General features: G+C 57.5%; 1 protein-coding gene across 4 annotated transcripts; it reads left to right on the forward strand.

The window, feature by feature from the left end:
• Nucleotides 1–1,954: 1,954 nt before the first annotated feature.
• Nucleotides 1,955–20,257, forward strand: MLC1 (modulator of VRAC current 1). Of its 4 annotated transcripts, none has more exons than XM_036278286.1 (11): nucleotides 1,955–2,282; nucleotides 3,547–3,636; nucleotides 4,884–4,937; nucleotides 5,849–5,950; nucleotides 6,859–6,957; nucleotides 7,302–7,373; nucleotides 9,511–9,627; nucleotides 10,279–10,335; nucleotides 10,738–10,860; nucleotides 18,299–18,424; nucleotides 20,183–20,257. In XM_036278286.1, the coding sequence occupies exons 1-11, from the start codon at nucleotides 2,106–2,108 to the stop codon at nucleotides 20,255–20,257; spliced, it is 1,092 nt and encodes a 363-aa protein (XP_036134179.1). In that variant the 5' UTR covers nucleotides 1,955–2,105. The 4 variants fall into 4 exon arrangements, with proteins under 4 accessions (XP_036134179.1, XP_036134180.1, XP_036134181.1 ...); XM_036278287.1 differs by having other exon boundaries at nucleotides 6,859–6,939; nucleotides 7,281–7,373; XM_036278288.1 differs by lacking the exon at nucleotides 10,279–10,335 and having other exon boundaries at nucleotides 6,859–6,939; nucleotides 7,281–7,373.
• The last annotated feature ends 1,345 nt before the right edge of the window (nucleotides 20,258–21,602 follow it).

Genomic DNA, 21,602 nt, shown 5'->3' on the forward strand with positions numbered 1-21,602 from the left:
TGGAGGCAGCGTCGGATGCAAGGCAGCTCCTTTGTGTTTCTCAGCAGGAAACAACTTTGGAAAAGCACAGAAACGGTGAAATCCGCTGAACGTTTTTCTTCCAACAAAAACACAGAGATTGACCTAGAGTCCTAGGCTGAGTGAAATAAGTCAGATAGAGAAAGGACAGAGAAAGACAAACACTGCGTGACCTCACTTGGACGTGGAATCCAATGAACACACAAAACAGAAACAGACTCGAAGACAGAGAACAGACTGATGGTTGCCAGAGGGGAGGAGGCTGGGGGCCTGGGTGATGGGTGAAGAGCCTGGGAAACACAGATTGGTAGTTACCCAGTAGTCACGGGGCTATGAAGACAGCTTAGGGAATAGACTTAATAACATTGTAATAACTATGTACAGTGTCATCTAGGTACTGGAAATACCGGGGGGATCACTTCCTAAATTATATAATCGTACACCTGAAACTCATTAAAAAAGAAAAGAAATGCAGCCCTGGTCAGTTTGGCTCAGCGGTTAGAGCGTCGGCCTGCGGTCCGGAGAGACCCGGGTTCGGTTCCCGCTAAGGGCACGTACCTCGGTTGCAGTTTGTCCCCGGCCCTGGTTGGTTGTGCGGGTGGCAGCCACTCAATGTGTCCCTTCATATCGATGTTTCTCTCTCTCTCTCTTCCTCTCTCTCCGTCCGCTCTATATGTACAAAAAATGGAAAAATATCCTCGGGTGAGGATTAAAAAAATAAATAAATAAAAAGAAAGAAAAAGAAAAGAAATGCAGAAGGTTCGATCCAGTTGGACAAATCCCTACTAATTCTGTGTATTGCTTTAAAAGGTAGTTGATAAAGACATCTGGGAGGTTGTTCGATCCATGTACACCCCTTCTTGACTTCGGACATGGTGGCTTGTGCATGTTAACCCTTCTCGCCGGGTTGAAAACGGAGACGACAAAACATCTCACGATGGGAAACGGATGCCTTTGCTCAAGCTTTACGTGGTTCGTGTTTGAGGAGCCGGTTTTCAGGAGGCCTGCGCTCAAGCCCTGGGCACAAAGAATTGTTGCTGTGACAGCCGGTGTGCCAGCGTCTCCGGGCGAAGATTGCCCCTGGCCTTTTTCTCTGCTTAGTGAGCAGAAGTAAAGGCGCCACAGAACTCTGGGGCCGCCTGCAGGAAGGGACAGGCCAGAGTCCCCAGCAGGTCCGGGGCCACCCAGCCAGGCTGAGCGCAGATGCGTGTGTGTGCACGCGTGCGTGCGTGCGTGCGCGTGTGTGTGTGTGTGTTGTCGTGCAGGAGGTTTTCTCGTATGTTCATGGAGGACGGGAAACGGCTGCTTGAGAGGAGGTATAATAAGGCCTTTGAGTAAAAAGTTATGTCTCCGACACAGAGCACCAGCCCTGCCTGCGGGACCTGCTGGGGCCTCCACTGGGGTACACTGCTTCCGAGATGCCCCTCCGGCGCCTGTGCCCTGCGGCCCCTCTGCCTCCTGTGGCGTGAAGACGGCTCGGCAAGGCTGTGCGCCAGCGGTTACACAACGGCCAAGAACTTTCCAGGCCTCATTGAAATTCAGGCCGAGGTTCCCCTGCTCCTGGAAGATTTGCTGGCCTTTTGTTCCTCTGTGAATAGTTGTTGCTGGAAGCCCCAGGCAGGATGACTGGGCAGCCGCGAGCCCCTCACCCAGAGACCAGTGCCGCTGCCCTGGGAGCCGCTGGGAGGTGAGCGGGACAGCCGGGGACGGGCCTGACGCGGCGCTGTGTGTGCCAGCTCGGTTACCACCCTGAGCAATCTAAGGGCTTGGAGGAGCCGCCCGCCCGGGGGAGCGGGAGCCGAAAGGACTGAGGGCCGGTGGGCGGGCGCCCACAGCCCCGCACGCCCCGAATCCAGACGCAGGTTTGCGGTGCTGGGAAAGCGGCTCCGCTCACCTGTCAAGCTCAGTCCTTGTTCCTTCTCCAGATTGGCCGCAGCCCTGTGTGTGGCCGGTGCTGCTCTCACCGAAGCACCGTGTGATCAGGGCATCCTCAGGGAGATCCAAGCAGCAGAGGTGCCCGTGCCGGTGCCGCAGACCTGCGGGCACGGCTGCCGTTCAGCACGGAGCGCAGTGTCTGCCCCGGCGCCATGACTCGGGACGAGCCGGGCAGGGAGGAGCTGGGCTATGACCGCATGCCCACCCTGGAGCGGGGCCGGCCGGACGCCGGGAGCTGCGCGGACTCCAAGCCCGGCGACCTGCAGCTGTCCTCACGGCTGCCCTCGTGCTTCAGCCACAAGATGTGGGTCTTCTCTGTGTTGATGGGGGTGAGTAGCTGCACCAGGGCCACTGAGGCGTCGTCCCTGGGAGGTGCCCCGGCAGGTGTCTCCTAGGCCCAGCGGGACAGAGCGGCTCCGGCACTGCAGTGGAGAGCGCCACGGGGCGTGTCCTCTGTTCACCAGTACCTATGGCGCCAGCCCTGTGGGCTCCAGGGCCCTGGCTGCTCTGTGTCCTGCCGCGGTTGGGACAGCCCAGGGCCCACCTGACTGTCTGCAGGGTCATGCAAGGTGCAGGGGCGGCCTCCACAACCCTCGACTCCTGGGGAGCGTCTAGAGTCACCCTGCCTCTGGCGCAGTGAACGGCAGGACAGTGTCCCGTGGGGTGAGGCCAGGGCCATGGAGACAGAGCAGGCCCAGGGGCCAATGAACAGGGCCTGCAAGGAGCTGGGAGTCAGGCCTGGGTTGGGGGGACCAAACATTTGAGGGGACTTGGACGCTCGCCTCCAGAAGCACCGGGGCAGGGGCGTGAGGACTGCAGGTGTTATGTTGGTCTCGGTGGGCACGGCCACCTGGGAGTCCCAGGCCTTCGTGCCATCCTAGCTGAGAACCAGGATCCAGGCCAGGACCTTGCTCCCCCTGCCTCCAGGCCTCAGGCCCCCCCCAGGAAGCACCCTAACAGTCCTGCTCACCTCCTCCCCAGCCATGACTCGTCCCATGGACACTGGCACCCCCACCCATGTGGGGCACGGAGGAAGCTCCTCCTCCCTCCTGCTCCTGGGCCCTGGACTCTGTGCGGCAGCCCCAGCCCCCGATCCTGCTGCCCCTCCTCACTTAGGTGTGGGCCGTGGTCTCCTCTGTCCCCAGGCTCCCACGTCCCAGCACCGCCATCACAGTAGGACATGAAGGCTTCCTGCCTGGACCCCGGGTCCGAGTGACCTTTAACACTGACCCCTGCCCCAGAACCTCACCCTCGGCAGTGAGCTTCTCTCTCCGGACCCTGAGCTGGACAGGGCTTCATGCCCGGACCTGGGGCTGGGGATCCTGAGGCCCAGAAACTGCAAGTGTTGTGCTGAGGGCGTCTTCTGGGGAGAGGTGCCATTTTCGCTCAGATTTTGACAGGGCCCCTCCTTTAGTTCCCCAAATAAATGTGGAAGCCCATAGTCTGATGATGGGGGAGGGTGGGCCATGGCCGTCCTGTGTGAGGATGTCAGGTCCGGCAGGATCCAGGCGCAACGTTGGTGCTGCACGGACGGCTGTGCTCCGTGTGCTCAGACGCGGCCACGCGTTGCCTGATTGCGCTGCCGTGTTGCAGGGCTGCCTGCTGGTGACCTCCGGGCTCTCGCTGTACCTGGGAAACGTGTTTCCTTCCGAGATGGATTACTTACGCTGCGCTGCAGGCTCGGTAAGCAGCGTCCCGTCACGTCCTCTGGTTCTGAAGTTTGCGGCTGTGCCTTGGGGTTTTGTGCTTTAAGATTTCCCCGTTTCTGTCCATCGCCACTCACTCAGAATCTCCCCATGGGGCTTTAGCTTCAGTGGAGGTCATGCCTTTTGAAAACAACTGATGAAGCTGTCTGAGCCTCTCCACAGACTCCTGGGCTGGACGCACCCTGGTGTCTGACGTCAGTGGCTTCGGGCTGCACCCCGCCCCTCCCACAGCTCGTGGGGGCCGCTGGTGGTCACAGGGCTTGCCTTGGGGGCCTCTTGCCGGCGCTCTCCCCCTACAGTCCCTCGTTGTCCACGAACATCTGAGAACAAAGACGCCGCTTCTCTCACCCATCCCCCACCCCATGCTGCTGGCCTCCGCTGCCTTGGAACAAAACTCCTTGAATCCACTCCACCTGCCCCTGCAGTTCTCTCTAGAACCTTCTAGGAGACCCTTTGTCTTCACCACTGGAGCAGCCCTAGTTGGGCCACAGTGACCTGACCTCTGACCAGATGACTTCAGGGCAACGCCAACCTAGGCTGGTGTCCTGGCAGTGCCCTTCACCCTCAGGCAACGGGCTGGGGAGACCGGTCATGGGTTCCCAAGGGCTCCTGCTCAGCCCTCAGGGCCCAGCCCCACCCCCATCCAACCACAGCTGTGTGCCCTGCAGGCTGTGACACCCTCAGCTCTGCTGCCCCCACCGCAGGGTCTGCAGGGGTCCGTCACCCACAAGAGCAGCACCTCGAGGCCCCCTGTTGGTCCCCCTCTGTCCACTTCCCTACCTCCTGACGCCCCCACATTCGCCCTCTTTGCTTGTCCTTTGCTCCTGTGGGGGTCAAAGTGGGGCCCCTGACAAGAACTCCCTTGGGCTCTGGACCCCTGAGTGTGTTCACTTCCTTCTTGCGGTGACACATTCCCCCTTTGGGTAATTTCTTAGGAGTTGATGGACCCTGGTCTTGGGCGGTAGGAAGTTGCATTCCAGCTTCCGAGTGTGTCCACCTAGAATACTGTTCATTAGCAAATGCCTTTGCTATCTCGTCAGAAGAATGGAAACCTTTTCCAGAATGAATTATGACAGACTTGAGGACCTCTCAGCGTCTGGCGAAGCCCCTGCGTCTAGTGGCCGCGTCACTGTTTTGCTGACAGGTGTCGGGTCATCGGAAGATTATGCTTTAAGGACACACGGGTGACTGACCACTGCTCACCGAGCTCTGCTTTCTTTCCAGTGCATCCCCTCGGCGGTCGTGAGCTTTGCTGTTTCCCGCAGAAATGCCAACGTGGTGAGAACAGTCTTCTGTCCAGTCTCTGTACCATGGGGGCAGGCGCACGGCTGTGCAAGAGAAGCCAGGCCCTGCCGGGCTGAGAGCACATGCGCGCGTGTGTGTGCACTTGTCTGCATGTGCACTTGTGTTTATGTGTGTACACGTGTGTGCATGTCTGCACTCGTGTCCATGTGTGCTTGTGTGTGTACACGTGTGTGCACACTTGTGTGCATGTGCACTTGTTTATATGTGTGTACACTTGTGCGTGTATGTGTGTGCACTTGTGTGTGCAAGTGCACTTGTGTTTATGCATGTGTGCTTGTGTACATGTGTGCGTGCACTTTGTGCAATTGTGTGTGTGCGTGCATGTGTGCACGTGTGTGTACTCACGTGCATGTGCAATTCTGTGCACGTGCGTGCACGTGTGTGCACTTGTGTTTGTGTGTGTATGCACACACACTTCTGCATGGGTGGGACACACCTCCACTGCCCACAGTAGCCCCGTGCCCCCACTGTAGGGTTTCCTGTGCCCTCCCACCCTCTGGCCCCAGCTAATTCTTAGGTGTCACAGTCTTTAGGATTTCTTTTTTTTTTTTCCCCTTTATTGATTTTAGAGAGAGAGGAAGGGAGAAGAGAGATAGAAACATCAATGAGAGAGAACATTGATGAGAGAGAACATTGATGAGAGAGAACATTGACCGGCTGCCTCCTGCATGGCCCCACTGGGGATTTGGCCCACAACCTGGGCATGTGCCCTGACTGGGAATTGCGGCAACCTCTTGGTGCAGGGTCAACGCTCAACCACTGAGCCACACGGGCCAGGCTAGGATTTTTAATTAGTGACCTGGAATTAGGTGTGATGTTGCCTCTACTGTACTTCTTCAGTTATGCAATGGGAATAACACCCCCCCCCCCATCCTCTTTTTCAGATTCCCAATTTTCAGATGTTGTTTGTTTCCACATTTGCTGTGACCACTACATGTCTGATCTGGTTTGGATGCAAACTTGTCATGAATCCGTCAGCAATAGACGTGAGTCCCTGGAGCCCCGTGGGCCCCACATTCTTGCCCGTTTCCTCCTGGCGAGGTCCTCCCGTCGGGCTTCGCTGCGGGGGCGTGTGGCTGGTGTCGCCGAGCGCTGGCCCTGGGTCGGAAACGTGTGTGTGTGTCATGGCCCTTGAGTTCGACAAAGCTGGAGAATTTTATTTATCCGTCTGAAGAAAAGAATTGTCTTTAACTTTTTCATTGATTCCAGGGGATGGATTTGCTGGTAACATTTTAACGCCTCTTTCGCAACAGTCCCTAAAAGTGAACAGGAGCGTAGTGACGTGTTTTGTCAGGTCTGTGATGCTGTTGGAGCTGAGGTGTGCCGCTAAGATAGACGGAGAAGCCTGCCACTCCGTGAGGCAGCCTCACGAAAGCAGGACCTGGTCAGAGACACCTCCCAAAGGCCTCCTGCTGGCGGGATGCTGACCACCCACATTACGGCCAGGAAAGCAGTGGGGTAGCCCCAGGGAAGCTGAGCCAGGCTGAGGAGGCACAGAAAACGGACAGGCGCGCGGGGGTCCGAGAGGCCGCCTGGCCGAATTGTCTGCAGGAAACGTGACCCTAGGACTTAAGTTATGGGCTTGGACGGAGGTGCCGGGTGTGAACATCGGTGTAAAACAGTTACCTGTGCCAGCAACAGACAAGTGCCCGGTTTCAGCGTGAGTGGAGGTTTCCTCTCTCCAGAGTGAAGACCTAGGGGTCAGACGGAGGCCTAGGTCGGGGCAGGGGTTAGATCAGCTGGAGTGGGGTGGAAACACAGGCGAGGCCCGGCCCCGGGAGGCTGCCCGGGACGCTGCCTGGAGCCGAGAGCAGGCGGCGCGGCCTGCGCGAAACTGCTGCTACAGAATCGAAGTGAGGGGAGCAGGTCTCCTCACTGGGGCTCCCTCCGGCAGATCAATTTCAACCTGGTTCTGCTGCTGCTGCTGGAACTCCTCATGGCGGCCACAGTGATCATCTCGGCGAGGTCCGGCGAGGTGTCTGGTGGGCAGAAGGTAGGTGTGCCGTGTGCCCACGGTGCGGGGCCGCGGGGTCACCCCACCTTCATGCAGGGAAGCCCCTCCCCACCCACGCCTGCTTGTGGCTCTCCGGGCCTTGGAGGCTGGTGGCCTTGGGCCTGCCCACCTGAGGCTCTGACCACGCGTCCAGCAGGACCACAGGGAGACCCAGTCTCCTGAAGGTGCCTCCTTGTGCGCAAATGCTTCTTCACGTGCAAGGAAAACGCCTGTTTGAGCTTCTGCTCCCAGGCCTGGTGATCACTAGCAACTCGCAGCTGCTCCTGTTGGAGACGGGACCAGGTGACAGCCTGCCCAGGGAGGTCACCGCTCATTTCTCTCAGGGTTCCATCTGTGACAGCACCAGCATTTTGTACGACGTGACGTTTCCGGCGCGGGTCCTGAAGTCCTACTCGGTAGGAACACTTTCCTTTCTTCCTCGTCATTTTGTTTTATTTGGGGGAGGGGACACGTCTGTCTGAAGATGGCTGGGGTGGCGGTGTGGGCTGCATGGTCTGCGAGCTCAGCTCCTGCAGTGTCGTTGGTGACAAACACCTCATCTCAGCAGCTGCCGTGCTCCTTCAGGGCAGCTTACCTAGGTAGGTGTTGATAATGTACGATGTCAGTGTGGGTATGGCTTAGGTGTGGATACAGGTGAGGTGTGTGCACAGGTGGGGTGTGGATACAGGTGGGGTGTGGATACAGGTGGGGTGTGCGCACAGGTGGGGTGTGTGCACAGGTGGGGTGTGGATACAGGTGGGGTATGCGCACAGGTGGGGTGTGTGCGCACAGGTGGGGTGTGTGCACAGGTGGGGTGTGCGCACAGGTGGGGTGTGTGCACAGGTGGGGTGTGGATACAGGTGGGGTATGCGCACAGGTGGGGTGTGTGCGCACAGGTGGGGTGTGTGCACAGGTGGGGTGTGCGCACAGGTGGGGTGTGGATACAGGTGAGGTGTGTGCACAGGTGAGGTGTGGATACAGGTGAGGTGTGGATACAGGTGGGGTGTGTGCACAGGTGGGGTGTGTGCACAGGTGAGGTTTGGATACAGGTGAGGTGTGGATACAGGTGAGGTGTGGATACAGGTGGGGTGTGTGCACAGGTGAGGTGTGGATACAGGTGAGGTGTGGATACAGGTGGGGTGTGTACACAGGTGGGGTGTGTGCACAGGTGAGGTTTGGATACAGGTGAGGTGTGGATACAGGTGAGGTGTGGATACAGGTGGGGTGTGTGCACAGGTGGGGTGTGGATACAGGTGAGGTGTGTGCACAGGTGAGGTGTGGATACAGGTGAGGTGTGGATACAGGTGGGGTGTGCGCACAGGTGAGGTGTGGATACAGGTGAGGTGTGGATATAGGTGGGGTGTGTGCATAGGTGGGGTGTGCGCACAGGTGGGGTGTGTGCACAGGTGGGGGATACAGGTGTGTGGATACAGGTGTGTGGATACAGGTGGGGTGTGCACACAGGTGGGGTGTAGATCTGGGGCTGAGTGAGGTAACACACTGCCCTGGTTGACACCTGCTGCCTCTGGGGTCCTGAAGCATGTCCTCATTCCAAGTGTCCTGACTAAGGGTAAACGCTGTGGCCACCCCTCTTTTCCCTGGAGGCCTTCCCTCGGCCTCCTGTGCTGTCACTGACACTGCCCCCCACTCCGAGAGGCGTCATGGTCTCCGTGACTCGGGAGACTCTGCTGCAGGTGTTTCAGCCTGTGCTCTATGCCTGGACCCGCCTAGAATTGCTTCCTGCGATTTCTTTCTCTTCCATCCTCACACGGCAGCTCTGTCATTAGTGACGGTGTTTCCCATGAACCTGCACTGACAGCCTTGAGCACGTCGGTGAGTCATCTGTGGTTACCGTCTGCCAGGGGATCGCTCTCCTCCTCACTTTCATTTCGGTTTGTCTCTCCGGACAGCGCACTACTGTGTTTTATTTTATTATTTTATTTTATTTTATTATTTTATTTTTATCCTCACCCAAGGACATATTTGCATTTATCCTCAGATAGAGCGGGAGGGAGAGATGGGAAAAGAGAAAGAGAGAAACATCGGTGTGAGAGAGACACATCGACTGGTTGCCACCCACACGACCCCACCAGGATGGGGGACAAACTGCAGCCGAGGTGCGTGCCCTCAGTGGGAACTGAACCCGGGTCTCTCCAGTCCGCGGGCCAACGCTCCAACTGCTGAGCCAAACCGGCCAGGGCTGTCCTTTATTCTTACCCCAGCTGTCGCTGTCTCTGTGTCTTTGGGCGGAGCACGTTCCCTTCGAGGGGCTGCGACCCCTGTGTGCATCGCTGTCCTTGCACGTGCCTGGGCTTCTCCCGCCTGCCGGCTGCCTTGGGACTGGTGGGAAGAACTGCCCGTCTTCCCCTCCCACTGACCCCGGCCTGCGAAGGCTGCATTTCCGGGGCTCCCTGGGGGCCTCCCTCGAGCCGTGGACACGGTTTGCTGCTCCTTCGCCCCGAGCTCTTCCCGCCACGTCAGTGACACTTGTGCTCTGGGGACCCCAGGAGCCCACCCACTCCCCATGTGACACCACCGCACTGCCCCCCACAGGTCATCGAGGTGATTGCTGGTGTCTCTGCCGTCCTGGGTGGGGTCATCACTCTGAACGTGCACGAGGCCGTCTCGAGCCCGCACCTCTCGGTGACGTTCTTCTGGATCTTAGTGGCTGTGAGTACGTCCAGCGCGGCCCATGTCCGTCTGTCGTGGCCGGCCGGGCTGCTCTCCAAGGCCTGGAGTGGCTGGTTCTTGAACTCGGTTTTTGTGGCCCTCGGGCAGGGGAGAGAAGGGGTGGGGATGTGGGTGCCGGCCTTGGAGGATGTGGGACCCGGCGAGTCCGTGTGCAGCTGCTTTTATTTTTATGGCTCTTGTTATTTTATCATTTTTGTGTTGTTTTCTCCTGAAAAAATACCTTTTAATTTATCTAATTTTGTAACCTATAACATCATTATATTGTTCTATGACAAAATACGTATTCCATACCACATCTTTACTGTGTGCTATGATTCTATACGCAATGCCACTGCGGTGAACGCTCAGCACGGCAGCTGCCCCGTGGTGAGTGCTAGCGCAGGTCAGAGGGTCAGCCGGCATGGCCTCCGGGGGCACGTGTCTCCTGGGCGCCTGGGCTCAGCCCTGCACACGGGCAGGCAGAGGGCGGGTGAGGGGGACGCCCGCAGGGGGGACTCGGGGCTCTCCCGTGAGGTTCCGGCTGCTGTGCGGGTGCAGACACTGAGAGCAGCTGGAGGCTGAGCTGCAGGGGGACACAGCGGGGCGCCTGGCTCCGTGGCCCCCACCTCTGAGGCCCTCCTCTTCTCCTAGTGTTTTCCCAGCGCCATTGCCAGTCATGTGACAGCCGAGTGCCCCAGCAGGTGTCTGGTAGGTGGGGACCGGCTGGGCTGCAGGGCGGTGGGCCGCTGTCCGAGGGCTGGGCTGTCTGTGGGGGCTGTGCCTCAGCCTGGGGGGTGGAGCCTGGCCCCCAGCCTCATCCTGCATCTGTCGGACTGACAGACTGATGGTCGGTCATCTGACCACGGACCATTGCCAGGCCTGGGCCCAAGGGCCTGCGCTGGAGACCTGGGGTGCGTTGTGGGCACGGTCAAGGCAGGCCGCAGGGCAGTGACCACAGTGTGATCGTCAACGTGTGGACAGGTGTGAACTTGAGGAACCTTGTGACACGCGGTGCACTGGGGACGAGCGGGCAAATCGGGGCACCCCGTCCTCGGAGCTGTGGGCCGAGCAGCCGCGGGGCCGGCATGGTGACGCCCGTCTGCTCCGCAGGTGGAGGTGCTGGTGGCCATCTGCAGCCTCACAGCGCCACTGCTCTTCTCGGCCGCCGGGTACCTGACCTTCAGCGTGAGGAGAGTCGTGCAGGTGTTCGAGGACTACCCGCCCGCCCTCAAGGTGCGTGTCCCCCACTCACAGCCTCCGCCGCCTGTGCGCGGGCCTGGAGAGCGTCTCCCGGACAGGGCTGTGCGCACCGTCTGACCACCTGGGGCATGAGGCCGGCTTCACCTTGCCACCAGGGGTCAGTGCCCTATGTTCTCTGACCGGGGGTGGGGGTCGGGGTGGGGCTCTGCTTCCGGCTCAGTCTGCACACCAGGGTCCTGTGATCACAGCTGCAGTGCCAGAGCTGTCCCGCCCATCATGCCGTCCAGGTCACTCCAGGTCACGGTCGCTCTCCGTGGGCCATCCCAGGAGTGTGCTCTGGGGCTGAGCCCTGCTCAGGCTCAGACTGGCGTTTGGCTGTTAAGTCCCACCCTCCCCTCGTGCACCCACTCTTTGGAGTCTGGGCCGGTAGTCTGGGAGATGACCCGCCTGTGAATATCTGTCCTGTGGTGTCCATGGGAGCGTGGGTGTGGCCCTCCCGCACAGTAGGCAGCAGCTGCCAGACTGACCCCAGGGAGGCCTGCGTCCCCTTGGCAGGAAGGACGGTCAGGGTTGGTCAGGGCACCGCGCAGACGGCGTGTGCAGTGCTTCGCCTGCGGGTCTTTCTGACAGCAGAGCCTCGGGCCTCCGCCCCTGCTCTGGGGGAGCCGGCAGGCAGCCCGGGGAGCCCTTCTGAGCACTGGTGGGCGGCACTGTTTGCACAGTGCGGTGCGGGAGCCCTTGTCCTATTATGCGGGCCCTGCTGCGGGGAGGAGCAGCAGCCCCAGGCTCTCCTTGTCCTCGTCCTGCCCCCCTTGGGGGGATCGTGCATGGAAGCCGAGGTCCAGGGGCTGGTGGGCTCCTTCCTCCTGGGGGGTCGCTGCTTCTAAGCCCGTTCAGCAGGCAGAGCTGAGTATTTATACAGGGGGAGCAAAAGTAGGTTTACAGCTGTGAGTCCACAAACAGAGTTTATTCTATTTTTTTCAGAGATAAGTTTTTATTGATTTTTAGAGAGAGAAGAAGGGGGGAGAGAAACATCGATCTGTTGCCTCCTGTATACACCCCAACCAGGGATCGAACCCGCAACCTTTTGGCATACGAACGACCTCCAACCAGGACAGGCCTTTGTTGTTATCTGTTAACTACTGCGCTGTTCCCCACACAGACAGCTGGAGACCGGCTTCTGCCCCCTTGTGTCCAAAGGTCCGTCCCAAACGTAGGTTTGTGTTTCCGACTCGAAGTTTACATTTTAGGGTTTTCCTTCAACTTCTGTTATTTTCTGTTTGTGGTCCTGTTCTCACTCCGGAAATCTTGTTTCCCAATAACCTGCAGTTACTGCTTTATTTTACCTTCCCCCACACACAGTCTTCACAACACCCTTCCGGCGTCTCCCGGGGCACCTGCGGGAGGTCGAGGTGGGCCTGGGGCGGGAAGCACCCTTCTGTGCTGTCGATTTCAGAGTCACATCGGACAGTTTCTGTTTATATTCAGCCTTCAGATTTGATGCTTTCCCCCTTTCCGCAGTGTTTTTGACTATGAACCTTTTTCTTCTTAATCCTCACCCAAGGACATTTTTTCCATTGATTTTCAGATAGAGAAGGAGGGAGAGAGACAGAGAGAGAAACATCGACGTGAGAGGGACACATCGAGTGGCTGCCTCCCATAGGACCCAACGGAGCCAGGGGTCCAACCGCAACGGAGGCACGTGCTCCTGACCGGAATCGAACCCGCGGCTCTTTGGTCCACAGGCTGATGCTCTAACCGCTGAGCAAAACAGGCCAGGGTGACTAGGAAGCTTTTATGTGGTTCAGGAGTCAGACGGCCCCGGAGGCCCCGTGTGGGACGCGGTGGCCACGCCCCTCCCTCCCTCATGAAGCAGGTGGCTGCTGCTGTCTCACCCCCACACCTCGCTTTGTTGTTTGTTTTTTATCCTCACCCGAGGACACTTTTCCATTTTTTTGTTCAGATAGAGTGGGAGGGAGAGAGAGGAAGAGAGAGAGAGAGAGAAACATCGATGTGAAAGGGACACATCGAATGGCTCCCACCCGCACGACCAACCAGGGCCGGGGACAAAATGCCACCGAGGGATGTGACCTTAGCGGGAACCTGAACCCGGGTCTTTCTGGACCGCAGGCCGACGTTCTAACCACTGAGCCAAACCAGCCAGGGCTCTCGCTTTGTTTTTGTTGTTGTTGTTGTTTTTTGTTTTTTAAATGAACTTTTAATTTTAGAATTATAGAAAAATTGCAACAGTAATAGTTTCCGTATACATCACAACCTTTCCCCTGTTATAAGCATGTTACATTAGTATGGTATAATTGTTACAATGCGATACATTAATATTAACTAAACTTCATACTCTATTCAGATTGCTTGTTATTACCTAACATTCCTTTACTATCCTAGGGGTCCATCCAGGGTGTTATATGACCTTATCTTTCATGTCTCTTTGGTCTCCTGTGGCTCTGACAGTTTCTCAGACCTCCACAGTTATTATTATTTTTTTATGATCTTGACAGCTTTGAGGATTAAAAGTCAGGTATTTTTTTATAATGTCTAGTTAGGATTTGTCTGATGTTTTTCTCATGATTAGACTGGGGTTACATGTGTTTAGTCAGAAGATCTCAGAGGTAAAGTGCCCTTCTTATCACATTGTGTCCGTAGTGCACATATCATGGTGGCTCAGCACCATGCACCTTGAGCTCGACCCCTGGGAGGTGGTGTGTGTGGGGTCACTGCACTGCACTCCACTCCTGCCCTTTCCATACACTCCGCTCCGGGGACGGAAGCCACCGTGCAGCCCGCCATTAAAGAGTGGGTGTTGTTTCATTCACTTCCACGAAGGAGTAGTATCTACAATTTTTTAGCCTTTGTTATTTAAAAAAATGTTCTTTGGGATCAGTGGTGATGTTCTTTCATTCCTAAAGTTGTTTCTTTTCTTGCTCACAAATTTATGTTTATCAATTCTATTAATTTTTAAGTAACCAACTTTTGGTTTCACTGATATTTTTTTATATTTTTGTTATAAATTCAATTGCTTTTTGCTCTTATTTTATTATTTCCTGATACTTACTTTGAATTTAGTTTGCTTTTCTTTCTCTAGACTATATTGTGTAAGCTGGTATTATTATTCTTTTTTTTATCTTTATTGTTGAATGTATGTTCCCCATTTTTCCCCCATTGACCCCCTCCTGCCTTTTCCCACACTGTTGTCTGTGTCCATTGGTTACATATAAGTTTTTTGGTTTATTTCTTCCCACCCCCAACCCCCTTCCCTTTGAGGTTTGTCAGTCTAGCAACCAATTTGTACTTCTTAATCCCTTCACCTTTTTCACCCATCCCCCAACCCGCCTCCCATCTGGCAACCAACAAAGTGTTCTCTGTATCTATGAGAATGTTTTTGTCTGCCTGTTCACTTTGTTTGTAGATTCCATTGTCAATAGATATGTATTCATTGCCATTTTGTTTGTTCATATATTTTATCTTTTTCTTCAAAAAGACCCTTCAACATTTCATATAATAATGGTTTGGTGGTGATGAACTCCGTTAGCTTTTTTATTGTCTGGGAAACTCTTTATATGGCCATTGATTCTAAATGACAGCTTTGCAGGATAGAGTCATCTTGGTTGTAGGTTCTTGCTTTTCATCACTCTGAATATTTCTTGCTACTCCCTTCTGGCCTGCAAAGTTTCTTTTGAGAAATCAGCTGACAGCCTTATGGGAACTCCCTTGTAGGTAACTAGCTGCCTTTCTCTTGCTGCTTTTAAGATTCTCTCTTGGTCTTGAACCTTTTGCATTTTGATGATGATGTGTCTTGGTGTGGGCCTCTTGGGGTTCATCTTGTTTGGGACTCTCTGTGCTTCCTGGACTTGTATGTCTGTTTCCTTCACCAAGTTAGGGAAGTTTTCTGCCATTATTGTTTCAAACAGGTTTTCAATTTCTTGTTCTCTCTCTTCTCCTTCTGGCACCCCCAAGATGCGAATGTTGGCACGCTTGAAGTTGTCCCAGAGGCTCCTTACACTCTCCTCATTTTTTTGGATTATTTTTTTCTTTTTGCTGTTCTGATTGGGCGTTTTTTGCTTCCTTATATTCCAAATTGATGGTTTGCTTCTTGGATTTACGTACTCTACTATTGAATCTGTGTAAATTATTCTTTATTTCAGTTAATGCCACCTTCATTTCTGACTGTGCATCCATCATTTCTGACCGGTCCTTTTTTATGCTCTTGAGGCCCTCACTAAGTTCCCTGAGGTTCTCACTAAGTTCATTGAGCATCCTTATAAGCAGTATTTTGAACTCAGCATCTGTTAGGTTGCTTATCTCCATTTCGCTTAGTTCTTTTCCTGGGGTTTTGTTCTGTTCTTTCATTTGGGACCTGTTTCTTTGTCTCCTCATTTTGGCTGGCTCTCTGTTTGTTTCTATGTATTACTTAACAAGTGGTATGGGTCTAGCTGAGACCAGGTGCAACTTGTTTGAAAGAATTTAGGAAAACCTGAAGCAGGATCCAAGACAGGCCAATCCTATAGTTAAGCAACTGGCAACAGCTTGGGTGGGCCTGAAAGTTGGGCCTGACTCCTCAGGGAGTCACCAGGGCGGGGCGACCAGTGTGAGCCAGGTTGCTGGAGTCCCAGATATGGGGGCTGTCTGCTGCCCCAGGGAAGGGCTCACCAAAGGAACAAAGGCTTCTGACATCACGTTTGTCCCGGAGAAAGCCCCCTCTCCAGCTCTCGCTCCAGTGTCAAACAGCTCAGTTCTTCCCTGTATGTCTCTGGTGCCTCTCAAGCTGCCTCCCCTCCAAGTTTAGAGGGAGAGAGTCCGATAAGACCGTGCGCGGCCCTTTAAGGAGCTGCCTGGGGCTCCAGCTGTCTCAGCCTCCCTGATCCTCAGTTCCCGCTGGTTTTTCCAGCCAGAAGTGATGGGGATTCTCTTCCTGGCACTGGGACCCTGAGCGGGGTGCCTGGTGTGGGACGGGGACCCCTCAGTCCTTAGGGAGGCCCTTCCCAGCCGAGGTGTCTTCCTGATTTGTATCTATCACACTTGGGTGTGGGACCAGCCCGTCCACCTCTGCCCCGCCTACCTGTCTCTGCTGCTTTAATTCCGTAGTTGTAGGACTTCCATCCAGCTCGATGTCAGGTGTTTCTGAGTGATGGTTGTGCTATAGTTTAGTTGTAACTTTGATGTGGTTGTGGGAGGACGGTTACCAGGTTTACCTACCCGCCATCCTGACCGGAAGTCCCTCGCTTTGTTTTCAATGGAGCAGCCTCAGACTGAGGGGTGGAGTGCGGTCTCCTTTACCACGTGAGCCTCCTGCCACCCAGGCCGCCGGCCAGTCCCGGGAGGGCGTGGGCGACCCCCGCTGCGGCCGCGCAGCCACTCCGCAGGGCGCCCCTTCGGGACCGTCATCGGAGGGCGGCTGCAGGTCCAGAGGGGAGAGGCACCTGTGCTGCGGGACCCCCACAGTTCGGGGGGCCCACTGCCCCTCCCCCAGTGGCGGGAGCAGCGGTCACCTGTTTGGATGCAGAGTTGAGAGGGTGCCTGGTGCACACAGAGGACCTTCCACTGCGACCGCGGCGGCCTCTGCCTTTCTTCCCGGGACCGCTGTCCGTCTGTGCCCGTCTCCGGGCTTTGACAGCTGAGCGGCGCCCTTAGGGCCACAGCGGTTTTCCGTTCTGCGCGTGATTTCTGCATGTGCACGTTTGTGTGTTTTGTGAGGGTGAACGTACCAGTATTTCCTTTCTTGCTTCGGGTGTTAGTGGTGATCAGGAAGGCTAGTGACATGCGCCCCACTTCATCCTGGGCGAGGCGGAAAGAGGGCCCCAGCAGTGCAGATGCTACTGAAAGCCCCCCCCCCCTGCCCTCACCGAGGGGCGGCGCCCACGCTCGGTCCTGCTGGGGACCGGCAGCTTCCAGCAGGTGGCGCCAGTGACCCAGGGCCCCATCGCCGGGGACGCTGCTCTCAGGTTACCTGCCTGGTGCCTTGTTTCTCTAACGCATTTTAGACCTGACATGTCCCAGGACCTTGGGGAGCCTGAGCCTGCGGGCAGTGTGGCCCCTTGTACCGGTTCCCCAGGCAGACGCATCTCCAGGAATTTATATGTTTTTCCGTCTGAACCTTTTCCTGAGTCTGTGGGACCCTCCCTATTGTCATGGCTTCAGGGGGTCCCTTGCTGGTGTCTTCGTGGGATCTCAGCGCTTTCTGGTGCAAACCTGTGTGTCCGTCGGAAGGCATCTTCCGCTGTCCTTTACCCACAGGCTTAACGCCTTTCTGCCCTGAGCAAGCACCCCACCCGCCGGGCCCGGATTTGCAGTTTGAGATGTGACTAAACACTAGCATGTGTTTCCTTTTCCTCCTGCACTTCACTGAGAGATTTGTTCTCACCGTGGAGCTGAGCAACCTCAGCACAGGATTTATTTTTTTCCCCAGTAAGTCAAGAACTTCCGTCTTTTCCCTTGAGGGAAGGTTTCTGGGCGTCTCTGAAACATCCGAATTCCCAGCATCTGCTCTCGTGCTTCAGGGTGACTGCTAAGTAGAAGGAGGGGGACCTGAACACAGGCACCAGCATCCCGCTGACGGATCCAGAGTGTGGAGACGCGGGACACGCGATGGTTCATGTCCTGGGGGGGTGCTGCCGGACGTCATCTACTGCCCAGAATGGCGGGCGATTTAAAACCTGTGCATTATTTCTTTCTGGAATTCTCCGTCTAGTCTGTTCTGACCGCAGCTGACCGCGGGTAACAGAGCCGGCGGGAGGAGCCACCGATGAGGCTCCTGTATTTTCATTGGACTCCGAGCCGAATGTGCGCATTCGTCGGAGGACAGTTTATCTGTAGCAGGGATGCTGTGTGGACACGGGTCTTCTCCGGGTTGACATCTAGGGCTTGCACTTCGAGGCAGAAGGGCGTGATGCAGTGCGGGGGTGGATGCTTCCGGGACACCTGAGCAGCTGTGGGTTCCCGGTGCCTCCAGTCCTGGCACTGCTCAGACCCCTTCTCCCTCGCAGCCCGAGCTCGGGAGGAGCCTGTGGGTGGCGTCTCACAGCAGATGTGGCTTACACGTGACACTCGCCCCCCATGGGTGCCCTCGGCGTGGCCACAGGGTGCCCTTGGCTCCCTCGCTGACCCGTGTGGTTGCTGGGGACACGGGAGACTTGGCCATGAGCAGCCCGTGCGATCCACCCAGCCATGGGCCTTTCTGTGCCTGTGACACGGGAGAGAGCGGAACTCAGCGCAGAGCTGGCCCCTCAGCGCCCATCGTGGGGCAGACGGACTGCTCCCCAGGTCACTGAGATCACAGTGCAGGTGGATGCTGGCCCCAGTTCCGGCCTGACGGCTCCACGAGAACCGCTCTCGGGCTCTGGGCCGTGGGCACCGGGGAGCTGGCTGTGTGGGCGCCCTGGCTGGCAGGGTGAGGGGCGGGGTCTCCGAGAGCCAGGGTAGGGACCAAGCTTACCCCGCCCTGTCCTCCCGCCACCAGCAATCCTACGACGTGCTGCTGCTGCTGCTGCTGCTGGAGCTCCTGCTGCAGGCCAGTCTGCACACGGGCACCGTCATCCTGTGCGCCCGCTTCACGGCCGGCCCGCAGGCGCGCCCCGCTGCCCAGGTGAGTGGCCTCGGGCCGCCGCCCTGTCCTGGTAGCCTGCAGGCCCGTGCAAGTGACACCCACCCTCACTGACTGGTTTCAAGACTCAGGAAACATCTTGGGGAAGTAACATATGGAATGTTTTTGTTTTGATCCTCACTCGAGGATATTTTTACATTAATCTTCAGATAGAGCTGGAGGGAGAGAGAGAAGAAGAGAGAGAGAGAAACATTGACTGTTTGCCACCCACACAACCTCTACCGGGGCTGGGGACTAATCACAACCGAGGTATGTGCCCTTGGCCGGAATCGAACCCAGGACTCCTTGGTCTGTGGGCGACATTCTTACTGCTGAGCCAAACTGTCCAGGGCTTCTTTTGTTTTTAAATTCTCACTGGAAGATACTTTTTCCGCACAACACCAACCAGAGCAGGGGACGGAACTGCAACCAAGGTACATGTCCTTGACTGGAATCGAATCCGCGACTCTTTGTTTTGCAGGCTGTCACTGTAACTGCTAAGCCAAACCAGCCAGGACACACGGAATGTTTTTAATTTAAAAAAAAATTTGTTCTATCCTCACTGGAGGACACTTTTGCATTTATCTTCAGATAGAGCGGGAGGAGAAAGGAGGGAAGAGAGAGAGAGAAACATCGACGTGAGAGACACATCGACTGGCTGCCACCCACATGACCCCTACCAAGGCTGGGGACAAACTGCAACTGAGGCAGGTGCCCTTAGTGGGAACCGAACCCGGGTTTCTCTGGTCTGCGGGCCGACGCTCTAACCGCTGAGCCAAACCTGCCAGGGCCACGGAATGTTTTTCAAACCAGCTAGGCAAATACAATCTGTCCTGAAAAAATACTCGGGACCGAATGTTTTCAGTCTTACTCCTGCAAACGTGCCACCTCTCGTCCCCGCACCTAAAAGGCTGGGGTCTGCGTCCCTCCCTGTGGGTGGCCCGCTGTCCAGTGCTGTTTTCACGGGGACACTGGCCCACAGCCCTTCAGGTGCACGAGGCCCTGTGCAGGGTCCTGCAGGGCCCCCCGGGGTGCACTGAACACTCCTCCCTGCAGCCGCCCCTTGGGCCCCTCATGGTCTCACATCCTTGCTCTGCACACCTTGGTGCTGTGTGCCCACCAGGCTGCTCCTGGTTCTCGGGGGACCCGTCCGACCCGTGGCCCCATCCTGGGTGCTGTTCCTTCCATCATCAGCCTCAGACCCACCACTTCCTCATTACCTGGTGGCCATTGGTCTCCTGTGGGACGGCTCTGTCCCTGGACCTGGTTCCGCGTCGGGACAGGGTGTGGCGTGGGGTCAGGCCCTGTTTCTGTGGATCTTGGGTGACGGCCCCTTTGAGAGCCCTCCTCCCTGGTGTCAGGCCCCCGCCGGTGCTGGCACAGTGTTCCAGGCCAGGCCCAGGCCCCTCTCTGCCCCCGGAAGGGCCTGGAGGTCCGGCTGGTTCCTGCATGCTGGGGTATGGTTCCCGTCAGCAAGTCCTCCCCAAGCGCCTGATGCTCACGGATGCCCGCTCTGCCAGGAGCCGGCCTCAGGGGCAGGGGTGGGTCCCCGCGGCCCGGCTCCTTGGACACCAGGCCAGTGCCCACCCCCAGAGCCAGCCTGTGGCCACGTGGAGAGCTCAGCCCCAGCCCAGGCTCCGCCCCGGGAGGGCAGGTGCAGCCGCTGCAGGGCAGGCAGGGTCTCCTCCTGCTTCCCAGGCTGAGGGGCTGTGGGGTCCGTGCTGCCCTCCCACACAAACACCTCTGCCTGTCCCGGCGCAGGTGGCCAGAAGCCCCCTGAAGGAGTTCGACAAGGAGAAAGCCTGGAGGGCCGTGGTGGTGCAGATGGCGCAGTGACCGCAGGGACCGCGGCGCAGCCCCGCCCCCAGCGTGTGCGGCAGACGCCAGTGCCCTCCAGCTCCTGCTTTCTAACCCTCCCGTGTGCGGGTGGCCGGGCTGCGTGAGGAGCTCAGGTGCCAGGAGCTGGTCTGGACAGCTCCTGGCCCCGGGACGCTGCCTGTGCCCGTCCTCCCCTCCCCTGCTCCCGCCCGTCCTTGCGGAGCACCTGCTGTGTGCACCCATAGGCACCCGAGTGCTTCTCTCCCCAGCCCCTGCCCGGCTCCCTTGAGGAGAGCAGACCCCACCCGGTGCCCCGCAGCGTGTGCCTGCCACACTGCTGCCTCCCCGCCTCCCAGCCTGCTCGGGGCACTGGTCCACGTGGCGGCTTGTCCACGTCATTTCTAGCTCCTGAGCCCTAACAACAACCATGATCAACCTGCCCACTGAGCTGGCTCAGTGGTCTTTGGGGTGGGGCTGGATCAAAGGCTTTGAAAACTGCCTGGGTCACCTCCGTGTCTCAATGGCCTCAGTGACCGGGGCCGGCTGAGCCCTTCTCTCCTGCCCTGTTGGCTCTGCCCCCTCCCCAGGCCAGGCTGCTGCCACCACCTGCAGGACAGCCTGCCCGGGAGTCCCCGCCATGTCCTGACAAGTAGTCCTCTTGGTCCCAGCTCCCCTGCGGCCTGGCCTGGGCGGGGCCTCCTCCCTCTGTCACCGCCCACCTGCCAGGCTGCAGGGACAGTGTGAACAGCATTTGTTTTGATGAAAAGCATGGCCAAGCAGCAGCCGTGCCGTCTCTGTGCCCGAGCACACCTGGGGTCGTGAGGCCTGTGAGCTGCTCCCAGCTGTCATGAGCACCTCCCGGGGGAACAGTGCTCGCTGGGAACTGCTTTCATAAGGCTCTGTCCCAGCGGTTGTTCCCGCAGCACAAGGAGGTGATACGCAGACCCAGCTGGGGGAGGCTCAGGCTCCCGCTCGCCTAGTTCAGGTGCACTGGTCGGGTCCCAGGGCCTCCAAGAACCAGAGCCCAGGAGGTGAGGGCCGGCTGGGGCTGGCCAGCTGTGGGCCTGGTGGGGGGACTCAGCTGCCAAGGCCACGGTTGGTCAAACTGGAGGAGTGCAGGCTGGACACCCGCGAGTGCAGAGAGCCAGCCAAGGGGTCATCGAAGCTGCCCTCTGACAACCCCTTCGCTATCCCCGCAGCTCCAGAAGGCGGGGGTGGGGAGGGGGCAGCAAGGGGCCGGCCGGGCGGCAGAGCCTCAGCCAGGTGGCTCCCCTGCTCACAGGGAGGTGGCCAGGTGGGCACGGCCCTGAGCTGGGGCAGGAGCCCCGGGACAGCCCAGGCGATGCTGATGTCCTCCTGGGGG

The sequence above is a fragment of the Molossus molossus genome, unplaced genomic scaffold (genome assembly GCF_014108415.1).
Source record: "Molossus molossus isolate mMolMol1 unplaced genomic scaffold, mMolMol1.p scaffold_m16_p_26, whole genome shotgun sequence".
Taxonomy (NCBI): domain Eukaryota; kingdom Metazoa; phylum Chordata; class Mammalia; order Chiroptera; family Molossidae; genus Molossus; species Molossus molossus.

What these genes read in the sequence shown, in the direction of transcription:
- MLC1 (XM_036278287.1), top strand. Translation starts at nt 2,106, where the DNA reads ATGACTCGGGACGAGCCGGGCAGGGAGGAGCTGGGCTATGACCGCATG. An exon ending in ACTACCCGCCCGCCCTCAAG is followed by an intron (nt 10,861 to 18,298) that starts GTGCGTGTCCCC and finishes TCCCGCCACCAG; the next exon opens with CAATCCTACGACGTGCTGCT. An exon ending in AGGCGCGCCCCGCTGCCCAG is followed by an intron (nt 18,425 to 20,182) that starts GTGAGTGGCCTC and finishes GTCCCGGCGCAG; the next exon opens with GTGGCCAGAAGCCCCCTGAA.